Source organism: Mauremys reevesii, linkage group 2, assembly GCF_016161935.1.
Source record: "Mauremys reevesii isolate NIE-2019 linkage group 2, ASM1616193v1, whole genome shotgun sequence".
Lineage (NCBI taxonomy): Eukaryota > Metazoa > Chordata > Testudines > Geoemydidae > Mauremys > Mauremys reevesii.
Window position 1 is genome coordinate 240,678,105 of NC_052624.1, and position 14,682 is coordinate 240,692,786.

Sequence of the window (14,682 nt, forward strand, 5' to 3'; positions counted from 1 at the left end):
TTTGGATCGGTATCTGCAGCTTCAGCCTACAAAATAAGATTTAGATTTAGCTTTGTAAATAGTTTTAACAGTTTGTGTACTCCCTTTGGGGAAACACCCATACCCTGTTTGGGTACTGAACTATGCCCAGGACTCTGGGCTTCACACATTTTGTTTCCTGCCCGCGGTCCTTCTCCATTAGCAATGACCACCAGCTCTGCCTGTACAAGTGGTCCCCAGCTTACGCAAGACCCGACTTATGCAAATTCGCACTTATGGAAACAGTTCCATAAGCCAGAAATAGGATTTTTGAGTTGCAAAAATGTTTGCGTCACGTACGGGCATACATTTCTGACTTACGCAAAATTCGAGTTACAAAAGGCTTTCTGGAGTGGAACGATTGCGTAAGTCAGGGGCATCTGTACTGCCTTTGGGAACCCCACATCGTGGTGAGGTGCAGTATCTGCCAGTCGTTCCCCAGCCGTACCTGAGAAGGGCAGGAACTTCATCTTCAGAAATACCACATGGAGAAGCCATGAGGCCTCAATTAGACTCTGGCCAGGGAAACCCCTTCCCCACATACATTGGCCTCATTCAACAAGAAGTGCACCTACTGCTGTAAAGTCCACCAGGAAGCACTCTCATAAGCATGAGACCAATTCTTCCTCTAAATTCATTTCAGAGAAGTCAGATTCATCTCTGAGCAAGCCCATCAGCTTGGTGTGTGAGGACTTAAGGACATCCTAAGTCCCAGAGACATGACAATAAAGCCCAAAAGCATTGGGCTACATCAGTACCCGACCGCTATCCATCTGTACCATCATTCACAGCACTTCCTAAGCCTCAGGATCTACCAGAAGCGACAAAGACTGATCACGGTCAACTTCTCATGTCCATGGCACCATCTTCCTTGGCAGCTACACAATCTCCTCTGATTCCAGCAGCTCAGATAAGTAGAACCCTTCTCACACTGGGGAGATCTGAATCTGTTGCTGCTCCACAGGACATTTTTGCTTTCCTGGATCTGGAATTCCCGCCATCAGGCCCCTCTGTTTCCAGAGAGATGACACCATCAAGGGAGATGAGTTTATTGCCTGACCTGTATGTGTAGTGTAACTCTCCTCCAGGGGCATCAACAGTACTGCCTCTGGAGCCGGAATCAGCCTTCTCTTTATCAGGAGATTCTGAACCAGCTGATGAACACCATCCTACATATCCTCCACCACCCAAAAGACCTAAATCAGTTTGGCATGAAACTCTGTCTCATCCAACTCAGATTTGTTGGTACTCCATAGAGGAGGCCTCTATGACCACCTGTTGATCCTTCTTGCTGGCTATATTGGGATCCTGGGGACTAGCACCTCCCTGCAGAGTTGGTCTGATCTGCTAGGGAGTCATCCCTTGCCTCCCCTGTAAGGGGACACTCAGCTCTGCCCCTGGATCCTACAGAGGAGGAGGTACATTACACACTGGATCTGGCAGTTCTGCCGTAACAAGCAAGACTGCCATCTTCATCTCCAAACGAAATGGAGAACCCTATGTCTTCTCCCCCCCAGGATGACTTCAGACAGTTCCAGGACCTTCTTCACAGAGTTTCTGGAGAACTACAGATGCATCTTGAAGAGGTTCAGGACTCCCAGCACAAAGTCTTAGACATTGTCCACTTGTCCAGATCCAACAGTATAGTTCTCCCTATTAATGAAGCCATACTGGAGACAGCTAGGCAGGGGTGTGCCAAACTGTCCACTTGCATTCCCACCCACAAGAGGACAGAGAAGTGTTACTATGTGCCAGCCAAAGGGACAGAATTTTTGTTTTCTCACCCCATTCCCAACTTGGTCCAAACTTGTGGGGTTCGGTCTTCTAGATTGGATGCTGCCCTTAGAAACAGAGTCTTGTCTTTAGTCTTGGACTCGGCTCTGAAGCTCCTCTTTCCAGCTGGGGGTAATGCTCTGTAATTACCTGAAGTGAGTGCCTGTTGGAACGCTACTTTAAGAATGAGAGGTTGCTCACCTTGTGCAGTAACTGGAGTTCTTTGAGCTGTGTGTTCCTATGGCTACTCCATTACCCACTCTCTTTTCCCTCTTCTTCAGAATTTCCTCTCTGGGGTTATGGGTTGGAGAAGGAGCTGAGGTTCACCCATATAGCCCTATATAGTCTCAGTGCAGGGCATAAGGATGTGTAGGACTCCTGTGTGAGCCATATGGGCACTGTTGCCAAAAAATTGAATTGAAGGCACGTGGAACACGTGCTGCCTTGAAATGGAGCACCCAGAGGGATATACATCTAGAAGAATTCCAGTTCCTGTAAGTAACCTTTCCTTATTTTGTATACTTTTTATCATGTCCTCTTTTTTTGTTCATCCCTCTTTTAAGGAAAAAGACTCTATTCTTTTTCCAGTCTTTCTTGAAGTGCAGCGATGGTGTGCAGTCATCTATAAGGGAGTGATTTGGTGCTTTCCTATGCTAAGGTTGTACTTAACTACCTAAATATCTTAAGAACTTGGGGTGTTCTGCTTGTTTTGTGCTATGAAGAGCTGTGAAGTCGCAGGAATGAGAATCCTGCAAGATATTAGAGAAGTAGAAATACACGGCAAGTCATTTTTCCCTCTCGTGATCCTTAAATAGCAGCTGATGCTTTGAGACACTTTTTGAAAGAAAACATTCTATTTTCAAACAAATATCTTCATTTATCACTTTTTCTCTGTATTCTCTGCTAAAGGCGTCTGCTTATATGCAGAATCCTTAAGAGTTAATAGGTTCTAGGAGTTCATCTGAGGCAAAAATAATTCTTTATAACACCCAAATGTGATAAGCATAATTATGATTTCAGGTACTATATAATCAGAAATACTGATGCACTCTTAGGAAACAAAGATACTGTTTTGAACCCATTAATCTTAGTGCTCAAAAAAAGAGAGAGACAAGAAATGTAGAAAATGTTATGTTGGCAGGATTGTCTGTTGTAAGTACAATGTATTTCAAATTTTTATAAAAAGTGCAATTATTTCTTTAATAAAACAGAAATAGGAAAACAGTATAATGATGTGTAATTGCACGTTTCTGTTTACTAATCAAAGTACAATATTTATAATCAAAGTACAATATCTGTTCATGGAACGATACCTTCTTCATCTAAAATATGGTCTGCCTTTGCTTTAATGATATCTTTTACCATTATCACTGATTTTCAGGCCAACTTGAAACATGTTTACTTTTTTCTCTTCAGAATGCATTAGGCAACTGTTACAATGTGTCCTCTCTGATATTTTATTCACCAGTCCTAATTTGGTGACCCTTTTTATGATCTGTCAATCAGACACCAATATTCAAAAAGGAAAGAGAAATTGGGTGTTTGATGGCTTACTTGCTTCTCTTCACAACTGCTTTCCATATATTTGTCATGTTCGGTGAATAGTTCAATTGCATTAGCTACAGTTCCCATCAATGGTAAAACAAAAACACTGAAGAATGATAATAAAACAAGAAACAAATACAAAGGAGAACACATTTGTTGGCTACAGCGCTGCTGTAGATCGTCAGGCTCAACAGGTAGTGATCAATGGCTCCATGTCTAGTTGGCAAGCTGGTATCAAGGGTTGGTCCTGGGACTGGTTTTGTTCAATATCTTCATTAATGATTTGGAGGATGGTGTGAACTGCACTCTCAGCAAGGTTGCAGATGACACTAAACTGGGAGGAGTGGTAGATACACTGGAGGGTGGGGATAGGATACAGAGGGACCTAGACAAATTAGAGGATTGGGCCAAAAGAAACCTGATGAGGTTCAACAAGGAGAATGCAGAGTCCTGCACTTAGGATGGAAGAATTCCATGCACTGCAACAGACTAGGGGACCGAATGGCTAGGCAGCAGTTCTGCAGAAAAGGACGTAGGGGTTACAGTGGACAAGAAGCTGGATATGAGTCGACAGTGTGCCCTTGTTGCCAAGAAGGCTAATGGCATTTTGGGCTGTATAAGTAGGCGCATTGCCAGCAGATCAAGAGACGTGATCATTCCCCTCTATTCGACATTGGTGAGGCCTCATCTGGAGTACTGTGTCCAGTTTTGGGCCCCACACTACAAGAAGGATGTGGAAAAATTGGAGAGAGTCCAGCGGAGGGCAACAAAAATGATTAGGGGGCTGGAGCACATGACTTATGAGGAGAGGCTGAGGGAACTGGGATTGCTTAGTCTGCAGAAGAGAAGAATGAGGGGGGATTTGATAGCTGCTTTCAGCTACCTGAAAGGGGGTTCCAAAGAGGATGGATCTAGACTGTTGTCAATAGTACCAGATGACAGAACAAGGAGTAATGGTCTCAAGTTTCAGTGGGGGAGGTTTAGGTTGGATATTAGGAAAAACTTTTTCACTCAGAGGGTGGTGAAGCACTGGAATGGGTTACCTAGGGAGGTGGTGGAATCTCCTTCCTTAGAGATTTTTAAGGTCAGGCTTGACAAAGCTCTGGCTGGGATGATTTAATTGGGGATTGGTTCTGCTTTGAGCAGGGGGTTGGACTAGATGACCTCCTGAGATCCCTTCCAACCGTGATATTCTATGATTCTATATATTTTTGTATTAGAGTAACTATAATTAATTTGCATACAGATTAGAACAATTTAGTGCTCTGAGTTTGCCCCTGAAAGGAAGAGGAAGCTGTTTGCAGATAAATTATAGGAAAAACTAAAGTGAGATGTTTGATGGTGGATTTTGTTACCCAGGAGATTGGATTAGCTCTCCCTTAGTGGTAAAAGAACCTGTCTGTTGACCTGAGTGGCCAAAACCACGTCATCTTAAGATAAGAAATGCAGTCAGGGTACCCAAACAATCTTAACTCCTCCGTGTAGAGATGCCATGAGAATAAAAAATATGAAAAAATAATTGTCTTCAGAAGAAACAGTTCACTCTGTTCTAGGACCACAAGCAAACATGTCTTAATCATAATCATATGGTTATTGCATAACATTAGTATAGACCAGAGTTAAAGTGGTTTAGGTGCCTTAACTCTGCATTTCTTAGCTTGACAAGTTTGGATTTCTTTTAAATGTAACCTTACCTGAATTTGCTGGGTTTGTAATGTTTGGTTTTGGAATTATTACAACATCTCTAACAAAAAATGATATAAAAATAATAAAAAAAGACAACCCAATGCAGCTTCTGTGGAAAAAAAAAATTGTGCCTTCCCAGTCTAATTGTTTGAGACTCAACAAAATAGTAGATAATGGAGAACTATGATATACATTGATATATACATAATTATATATGTTAATTAGAAGCACGAGCCGGGAGATGCACAGTTTTCATTTACACAAGCTATGTTGATTTGTCTGTGTCATAGATGTTTTAAGGCTCTGTTTATCATTTTGCCTATTTTGCCTTGAACTGAAATAAAACTCTCTAATTTGTAACTTCCAGGATCATCTCTAGTGTCTTTTTAAAGCAAGTTACAATATTTGCTCCTCCAGGTTTGTAGCTGATTTTAAGAAGAGATGGTATGTTTTTGTTATCCGCTCAGACGCTTCATTCTTATGTTCCTTCAAAAATCTTGGCTGCATATGTGCCATCCAGTCTGGAGATCTGTAGTGGTTTTGTATCATCAGTTTGTTCCAGCATGTCTTTTTACAAACATCTTAATCTTTATTACCTAAAAAGAGGAGATCTAAGGTAAGTAATCATTTAGGTCCTCATCTTGCAATGCCATATGCACTTCCTTAATTTTTTATGCATGTGAGTAATTGCATTAACTTCATTCTTGTTATAAAGTTAAACACACTTTTGCAGGATCAGGGGCTTCACTTCTCTTCAGTGTTCTTTATTCTCCTTAATTGTTCCTTTCATAACTTTGTATCCGAAAGGAACCACTGATTCTTTTGCAGCTTCCTGCTTCTGACATACTTAAATAATTTATTGTTTGGGTTTTTATATTTGTCTTACTGGTCTTCAATATACCTCTTAATCCATTTAATTTCTGTTTTACAGTTCAACTGCCATAGATTGTTCCTTTCTTTTGAATGTTCTTGGACAATGCAGTTCTTCATTAGCTGTAGTTTGCTCCCTTCAACATTGTGTACTCAAAGACACAGAAAATAGAAAAACTATCTCAATCTGTATCTGTGCATCTTGCTCTTTGTCTACACTGGGAAAATGAGCCATGTTGGAAATGCAGGTTACACTACTTTGCACCCAATGTAGAGTAGACTGTTGTATTTAAAAATGTGTTAAGTTGACAATGACCAAGTAATGGATTTTTAAACACTATACTTACTCTGTACTGGGTGCCAAGTGGTGTTTAACAATGTGTTTGTTAAAACATGTCACCTAACACATTTCTAACATGATTCCTTGTAAAAAAGCAACCCTGGATGAAAATAGCAGCACTTGACTAGGTAGGGTGACCAGACAGCAAGTGTGAAAAATCGAGACGGGATAGGAGGGTAATAGGAGCCTATATAAGAAAAAGCCCCAAATATCAGGATTGTCCCTATATTATCGGGACATCTGGTCACCCTATGACTAGGGGAAGAGTCACAGTGTCCCTGCAAAGAATATTTCATGTTACCCATGATTTAGACAGTTCAACCCTTGGTATCTGTAGGAACAATTCAGAGAGTCTTATCTAAATATTTTAAAGGATTTAGGCTGGTTGCTAAATCGGATCAAAGTTGTTTATACCTTAATTGGCTCAATGTTTTCATCTGTAGAATCACCTGATTCTGTAGATAAAGTATATCAACCATAAATTCTAGATTCTCCTAGGTATCCGTTGATTCAGAAGACTCTGTGGACCTCTCAATCACTTTTTGATGTAAAACATGCCAAAAAGTAGACATCAGTTACCAACTGTTGTCCTTTACTCTCACCATCATACTGGAATTGTTGGCTGATGATTGTGATTATATAGTTTCCAAGAGTAGAAAGGGTACATTTCATTTGCTATGGAGTTGAATGGCTTACTACGTATAGTTACCTCTGTTCAAGACCAGCAGCTGGTAGCCACGGCGTTGTAGTTTTAAAAAAATTCTCAATTTGATTTTGAACTAAAGATTGTCCTTTCTTGGTCACAAAAGTTACATTTATAAGATCTTCTGTGACACCTTGGTGGCAAATACAGTTTTCACCAGATAATAAATACATTAGCAATGTTTCTCAAAATTCAGAAACTTAAGGTGGTCTTAGCCAAGAAATTGAGGGCTTTTCTCAGCTTACTGATGTCAGTCATACATCCAGTTCTTAGGACATCGTTTATCCTTTTCAACACTTTTACATTTAGGATATATTGGATCGAGAATTCTAATTCTAGTGATCAGTTCTCTCCAGCGTTTCATTTTCTGTTAGATCAGTGGTTTCTGAAAAACCTTATTTTGGAACTAAAACTGAAGTGCCACTTATGTTTTCTAAATCATAAAGTAATTAAGCAAAGTCTCTTGTTGTTTCAGAGAATTGTTAATTAGTGAAGCAGTTCTTGTCAGGGCATAAATTTACATTTGTTCTCACACCTAAACAGATAAAAGGAAGGCTGTCGTCATAAGCTGTATTTTTTAATGGTCGAGGTGGAAGACGCTTAAAACTTGAAGTTATTGTAGGAAAGCTAAACACTTTAGCTACATAACTACCATTTTGTGTATGTCCATCTCAGAAAAAGCAGTGTTTTATTGTTTGGAAGCCAAATATGTAAGCAGTTAGAGAGGAGGAGTCGGGGTTTACATGTTTTGGTCTTTGTTCTGCCACTGGCTCACTGTGTGAATGTGTGAAAATATTTTTAACTTTTCTGTGTCTTGGTTTCCACATCTGTAAAATAAGTGGATTTGAGATCTTAGTATCAAAAGTTCCATACAAGTGCAAAGTATCAGTAATATGATCCTTTGGATAGATAAAGTAGTAGATACTCCACATTGGTTCCCATCCATCAAAATCTCATTGTGTATACAAACAGATTGGACTACAGAATACAGACTGGATTGGTGGATTTTAAGATCTGAAATAGTAATTTTTTTCACTTGTAAATTAGGATTCAGAGTCTCAGATCCACCAGTCTGGAGACTATTGGCCCCTCTTCACTTTTAGGTCCTGTCTATACTAGAGTTTAATCTTATTTTTCAAACCCATTCATTAAAGTTTACAACTAGTACAGATCTAAAACAGTTAGTAACAGTAGCCAGTGCAATTACTAATACACCTAGTAACAACAGCCAGTGGTGTTGTTACAGATTTTGTTACAACATTGGTGAGTAGGTCTGCGTAGGTAGCTAGCATAGCTTAAGTGCAACCATTTTAATGAAACTTGGGTGTTTGTCCAGTTCTTCAGGGAAGAAACTTGTTCACAAAATGGTTCCACCAATGGCCCCAAACCTAGGCAAACCACATCGCTTATGCAGCGGAAATTTAAAAAAAAAAATGTTATCTTGAGGATCCCATGTCAAAATGTGCTCCAGACACCCAACCACATCCAAACTCAACCACATCTATTTTGGATGCTTCAGCTCATTTGTGCTTCACACTGGCTTGCACATGGATCAAACCACAAGAAAGAGAACTGTGCTTAATAACTGTTTTAAAAAGGCTGTAGATACCAGGCCCCAATCCATGCTATTTGTTCAGAAACAGGTGCCCATAAGGTGTGTCACTCATTTTTATTTATAGCTGAGTCACATGGGCAAGCAGTTGGAAGGATATGTAAAGATGACCCAAGGTGGCACAAATCCTGCTTTCCCATTAACAGACCATAAAGTGGGTAACTCCATCAATTCAAATTGATATATTTAAGACCTAGTAGCCAAATTTAAAGATAAGAAGATACTATATTCTTCAAAGGATGCATTTTCCCACAACTTAATTTTGTGTTTTTATTGAGTAATAAGCTCACCAAGATACTCTGTAAAGATTAGACATATTCTGTTAAAGGATTGTGAGAACATTTCCATTATGAGCCTTGTTATGAGGTTTAAGACTACTGTACAAACAACTGATTCAGTATTTCTTCTATTTTCTTGTAATGGTTCCATAAGACAAGATGGTAGTATAGTACACAGTAACCTTAAAGCCCTTTTAAGTATGACTGGTATTTGCATGCTGATTAGGGTCTCCATTGACCTTATTAATAATAATATTTTGAAGCACCTAGCCTCCCTAGTACAAAGCCTTAAAGGAAGCAGTTGACTATATTAAAGATGGTTTTAATTGTTCTTTCATTTCCTCTCTGACCAGTTGCAAATTGCAATACTTTGAAGATGGTAAGATGCATGGAACTTCATTTTACTTTGATATAAATCAAAGCAAGATAACTGACAAAATGCCTTGAATCTAAGAGGGTGTGAATAATGTTAAAAACTGTAGATGTTGAATGACTAACTAAATTTAGTACGAAGAGCTAAGGACACAAAGAAAACTTTAAGTTCTCCTTACTTTTTTTTAGTTTTTGCCTAAACTACAATATTACTTTAACATAGCTTAATAATTATATAATTTAGTGTTATGTAAATTTTGTATTGAAATAGTATGTTGCCAAAGAACCATATTCTTGAAATAAAGAATCAGTAACTCGATCAAAAATTCATTTGCCATAAATGATGCCTGATTTAATGGTTTTAAATGTAAGGTTGAAGCTAGTTATTTAGAAATTTTAGGATTGACTAACTTTTTAGACATACTAGTGTTTTAGATTTTTTTCATATGCTAAAGGTCCTTTCAAGTAAGATAAATGGCTTTGAAATCCAAATGGCAATGAAGAGAAAAATATCAAAAGTACTTTGTAATACTAGATAACATACTTTATTCTTCAGTTAGTTATTTGGTATTACTTATAAGGGATAACATACAAAACTAATATTGTATACTTAGTTTTGAATTTTAACTTTGGGCATCAGGATAATGTATTTTCATGTAGATCCTTCAGATGTTACTTGACCTTACATGTTTTCCAATACTGTTGTTAGCAGAACTATTGTTCACGGGATGATGTAGAGGACAGTCTAAGCAATTCATATGTAGATTCTTTGGTGGAGACTATCTTTATAGGAAAAAGACATGATCTTGTTTATAAGAATTGACAGAACACATAACTTGTGTATTTTTAAAAGTATCTTAATTAGATAGACTTATTTATCTATATTTGTTCTTTAATATAAATTTGTGTCTGGTTTGTTCTTTATAACTAGGCTTCAATGTTGTCAGCAGAAAATGATCCACTTGGGCCTTTACCACCAGGCTGGGGTAAGATGATAAGCTATTAATTTAGTAATGTGACTGTAACCGAAATTTGTTGTTTAATAATTTTTATTTTTTTCAGAAAGGAGAGTGGATTCAAATGATAGGGTGTACTTTGTGAATCACAACACAAAGACAACACAGTGGGAAGACCCCCGAACTCAAGGGTTGGTGTATATAATGTCTATATTGATGTGTGCAGATCAAATGATCTTGCTTAAACATTGTTGTAAGTGTCTTCATGTGAAAAAAGTGTACTGTTTTCAATTCGTTTTACAGTTTACAAAATGAGGACCCACTTCCTGAGGGCTGGGAAATCAGATACACTAGAGAAGGTGTCAGATATTTTGTTGATCATAACACAAGGACAACAACCTTCAATGATCCTCGAACTGGAAAATCCTCTGTGTAAGTGAGCCGCTAATAGAGTTTTTTTAGAAGATTATTCACTGTTTAATAGTGAATAGTATTCCACATATTAATGAGCAGTTAATATTTTATATGGGATCTCAGCATTAAGTGCAGTTCAAGTTGCTGCCTTGTAAGTATTTTCTATCTTGGAGATTTAACTACCAACCTTACCTTTCTCATTGAAATATTCTGTAATAAACTTTGTTCTAGGGCTGTCAATTAATCACAGTTAACTCAAGCAATTAACACAAAACAAACTAGATAAAAATTAGTCATAATTAATTGTTTTAATCGCACTGTTTAATAAAATATCAATTTAAATTTATAAATATTTTGGATGTTTGTCTACATTTTCAAATATATTGATTTCAATTACAACACAGAATACAAAGCACAGTGCTAATTTTATATTATTTTTATTACAAATACTTGCACTGTAAATATATAAACAAAGAAATTGTATTTTTCAATTCACGTCGTACAAGTACTATAGTGCAATCTCTTTATTGTGCAGGTGCAACTTACCAATGTAGAAATTTTTTTTAATGTAACTGAACTCAAAAATGAAACAAGGTGAAACTTTAGAACCTACAAGTCTACTTAATCCTATTCTTGTTCAGCCAATTGCTAAGACAAACAAGTTTGTTTACGTTTACAGGCGATAATGCTGCTCACGTCTTATTTACACTGTTACACGACAGGTATGCTAAACATTCGTAAGCCCTTTCATGCTTCGACCACCATTCCAGAGGACATGCTTGCATGCTGATGACGCTCATTACAAAAATAATGCATTAATTAAATTTGTGGCTGAACTCCTTGGGGAGAGAATTGTAAGTCTCCTGCTCTTTTTTACCCCCATTCTACCATATATTTCATGTTATAGAAGTCTTGGATGGTGACTCAGCATATGTTGTTCGATTTAAGAACACTTTCATTTCATATTTGACAAAATGCAAAGAAGGTACCAATAGGAGATTTCTAAAGGTAGCTACAGCACTCAAACCAAGGCTTAAGAATCTGAAGTGCCTTTCAAAATCTGAGAGGGATGAGATGTGGACCATGCTGTCTGAAGTCTACATTTGTGAATTGCGCTTTCATGATAAAGTGATTGCACTACAGTACTTGTATGAGGTGAATTGAAAAATACTCTATCTTTTGTTTATCTTTTTTACAGTGGAAATCTTTGTAATAAAAATAATATAAAGTGAGCACTGTACACTTCATATTCTGTGTTGTAACTAAAATTAATATATTTGAAAATGTAGACAAACATCCAAAAAGATTTTTTAAAATGGTATCTATTGCTTAACAGTGTAATTAACACTGCAATTAACACGCCTATTTTTTAATCTCACAATTAATTGCGATTAATTTTTTTAATTGTTTGACAGCCCTACTTTGTTCATTTGATGTAATTATTGTCAAGTGCTCATATACTATGTTTATAAATGCAGTAGAAATAGATTGAGGAAGAGCTGTAAAATTTGAATATTAGCTAGATCATAATTATTAATACAATGTTTGAAGAAAATAAAGAATATTCAAATACTGGTAATAAAGTACTCTTTTAGCTGAAATATTGCTATGTCAAATATATTGGTAGCTAAATAAAATAACTCCTGATACCCAGTGTTTCAAAACAATGTACAGATCAATGAATACTTTTTTTATAGTTCAGTGAATATAGTCGCCCACATGTTGCTAGTGCTCTGAACAGCATCTTACATATAGAGTTAAGACTGACTTCTGATGACGTTGTAGGTGGTCTTTCGTTAATTTAAGGAGTTAACAGGTTACAAAAGTTAGATTACATTTAAAATTTGGCTGGGAGATTTTGAACCAACACCAGAAAATAAAACTGGAGCATATGTTAGTCTTTTTATGGTGGCCATTTCTTGTGAGCTTGAATTAGTTTTATTGAAATGCACAAATTGTTGGTCTAGTGGTGAAACTACTGAGAGCTGATTATACTGGTGTATTGATTTAAAACACTTCAAATATATTGTTTTACAGAAATAAAGGCCCACAAATTGCTTATGAACGTAGCTTTAGGTGGAAACTTGCTCATTTCCGTTACTTGTGTCAGGTACTGTAGTAGTAATTAAATCTATCTTTGAACATTTGAATTTGTGTTTGTGCTGGGGTTTCACTGACTTAGGCGCCCCCTTCTGGCTGGGTATGGACATAGCACCCTCCTTTTTCTTGGCACCCTTTATTGACAGTTGCTTCAACCCTCACATAACTTGGCCTTCTGGCCAGGTCATGCATTTATGTCCACCTCTTTTGGGGTATATAAAGAGTCCAGCAATGAGTGGCTCTGGTGGTTAGATGAGGGGGTCTAGGCCTCCCCTGAATAGAGATCTCGGAGTCTTGATCCTTCTGTCTTCAGGGCACTCTCTCGGCTAGATTTCCCATCTCAGGAGTAAGCTTTCTGCCTTCTATACCCTCTAGCAGCTGGTGGGGGAAACAGAGGACCACTCTTTCCACCAGGTTCTGATCCAGGGCCCAGTGATAGGCAGCTACGTCCTGCACACTAAAGTGCTGTTTGTTACCTCCCTGGATCATTTCCTACATGTCCCCTCTTTCCCAAAGGATAAAATAAAGACATTAAATAATTGAAATCAAAGGTAATGTGTCAGACTGTCTGAGTGTCTGTGGGTTTGGCAAAGTGACTACAGCCTGGCCTTAGGCAGCAGGAGCTCCTACAGTGCTCCTTCCCAGGAGTTCTGAGTTTAGGTCAGCTCACTTCTATTGCTTGCATGCCTAATGAGCTGGCCTTGCCTCCTTTTGAGTGCCTCCTCCAAGCCATGCATGCTTTGTGAGTGTGGCAGGGGTTGCGGCCACCTGGGATCAGCGCAGCTGCTTAACCTTTCTTTATTGATATGGGGTTTGTATACTCCATCACAACGTTCATTTAGCATATGCTGCCACTTATGTGTTGTTGTTTTATGCTTACAGTCAAATGCATTGCCGAGCCATGTAAAGATTAACGTATCCAGACAGACACTGTTTGAGGATTCCTTCCAACAAGTAAGGCTATGATGTCTGCTGTATTAAATATGTTCATTGAAGTAAGACAGTGTTACAGTATGCTGCTCTAGTTTGTGACTGTGCAATCGTTAATAGGGAAAACCTTGATTTTAAAAATCTATTGTTCTACCATAACTACTACTTCAAAGATTAAACCTGTGTAACTAGGATTTACAATTCTTAACCTATAGCATTCTATACTTCACAGATGAACATGCTGCCTTCTGTTCTAAAAAATAGAACATTCCTAGTCTAAAACTTCTCCCTTTCATCCCACCAAAAATACCAATACCTTCAGAGGCGTCAGGAAGAATATTATTAAAGGGAAAAATATCAAATAGTTTGGGCCAAAATTATACTTACCCATTAAAGAGGAGTTGCCTAATATATTGAAATAATTTGTTCAATACTTTCCCTGTTATTCAAAACAAAATGTGTAAACTAAAATAATTAAACAAAGCTATTAAATGAATATTTGTACCTCTGTTTAAGGTAAAATGTCCTGATCCCCAACTGGGTCTTTAGGTGCTACCATAATACATATAATTAATAATAGTCTGAATTTGAAACAATCAGTTTGCTTAATGGGTTGAAAGTAAATTAATTTAATGAGCCTTTGTATTTTTTTAACTCTGTGTTTAAAATTGTTTCATAGATCATGGCTTTAAAACCCTATGATTTAAGGAGACGATTATATGTTATATTCAGAGGTGAAGAAGGATTGGATTATGGTGGTTTGGCAAGGTAAAGAAAATTCCTTATAAATCTTGTTTCATATACTTATAGATTTTATTTTTAAATTAGAAGATTGCACTCTTATCAAAATAGGGTTGTAAATTATGGAAAGAGGCCCACTCACTTTGCATATTCTGTTGTTGTGACCTAGGTAACCTTTTTAGCCAATTTCAGTAAGTCAACCTGGGACCCAAGGGGTGCTTTTCACTGTCTTTCTGAAAATCCACCCAAATAAAGCTGAGATATAAGCCTCTAAAAATTGCAGTTTGCACATGTTCTGTAGAGGTTTGTTAGAGGCTGGCAGGAAAATTCTTCAAACATTCTGA

General features: G+C 37.7%; 1 protein-coding gene across 5 annotated transcripts in view; it reads left to right on the plus strand.

The window, feature by feature from the left end:
* The window catches only part of WWP1 (WW domain containing E3 ubiquitin protein ligase 1), a 156,940-nt gene that overhangs the window by 83,648 nt on the left and 58,610 nt on the right, over positions 1-14,682 (plus strand). For all 5 annotated transcript variants that reach the window (XM_039521644.1, XM_039521645.1, XM_039521642.1 and 2 more), the window contains 6 exons: positions 10,129-10,183; positions 10,260-10,344; positions 10,457-10,585; positions 12,605-12,677; positions 13,550-13,621; positions 14,277-14,365. In XM_039521644.1, the coding sequence (XP_039377578.1) occupies positions 10,129-10,183; positions 10,260-10,344; positions 10,457-10,585; positions 12,605-12,677; positions 13,550-13,621; positions 14,277-14,365 (503 nt within the window). The remainder of the gene's footprint in view (positions 1-10,128; positions 10,184-10,259; positions 10,345-10,456; positions 10,586-12,604; positions 12,678-13,549; positions 13,622-14,276; positions 14,366-14,682) is intronic.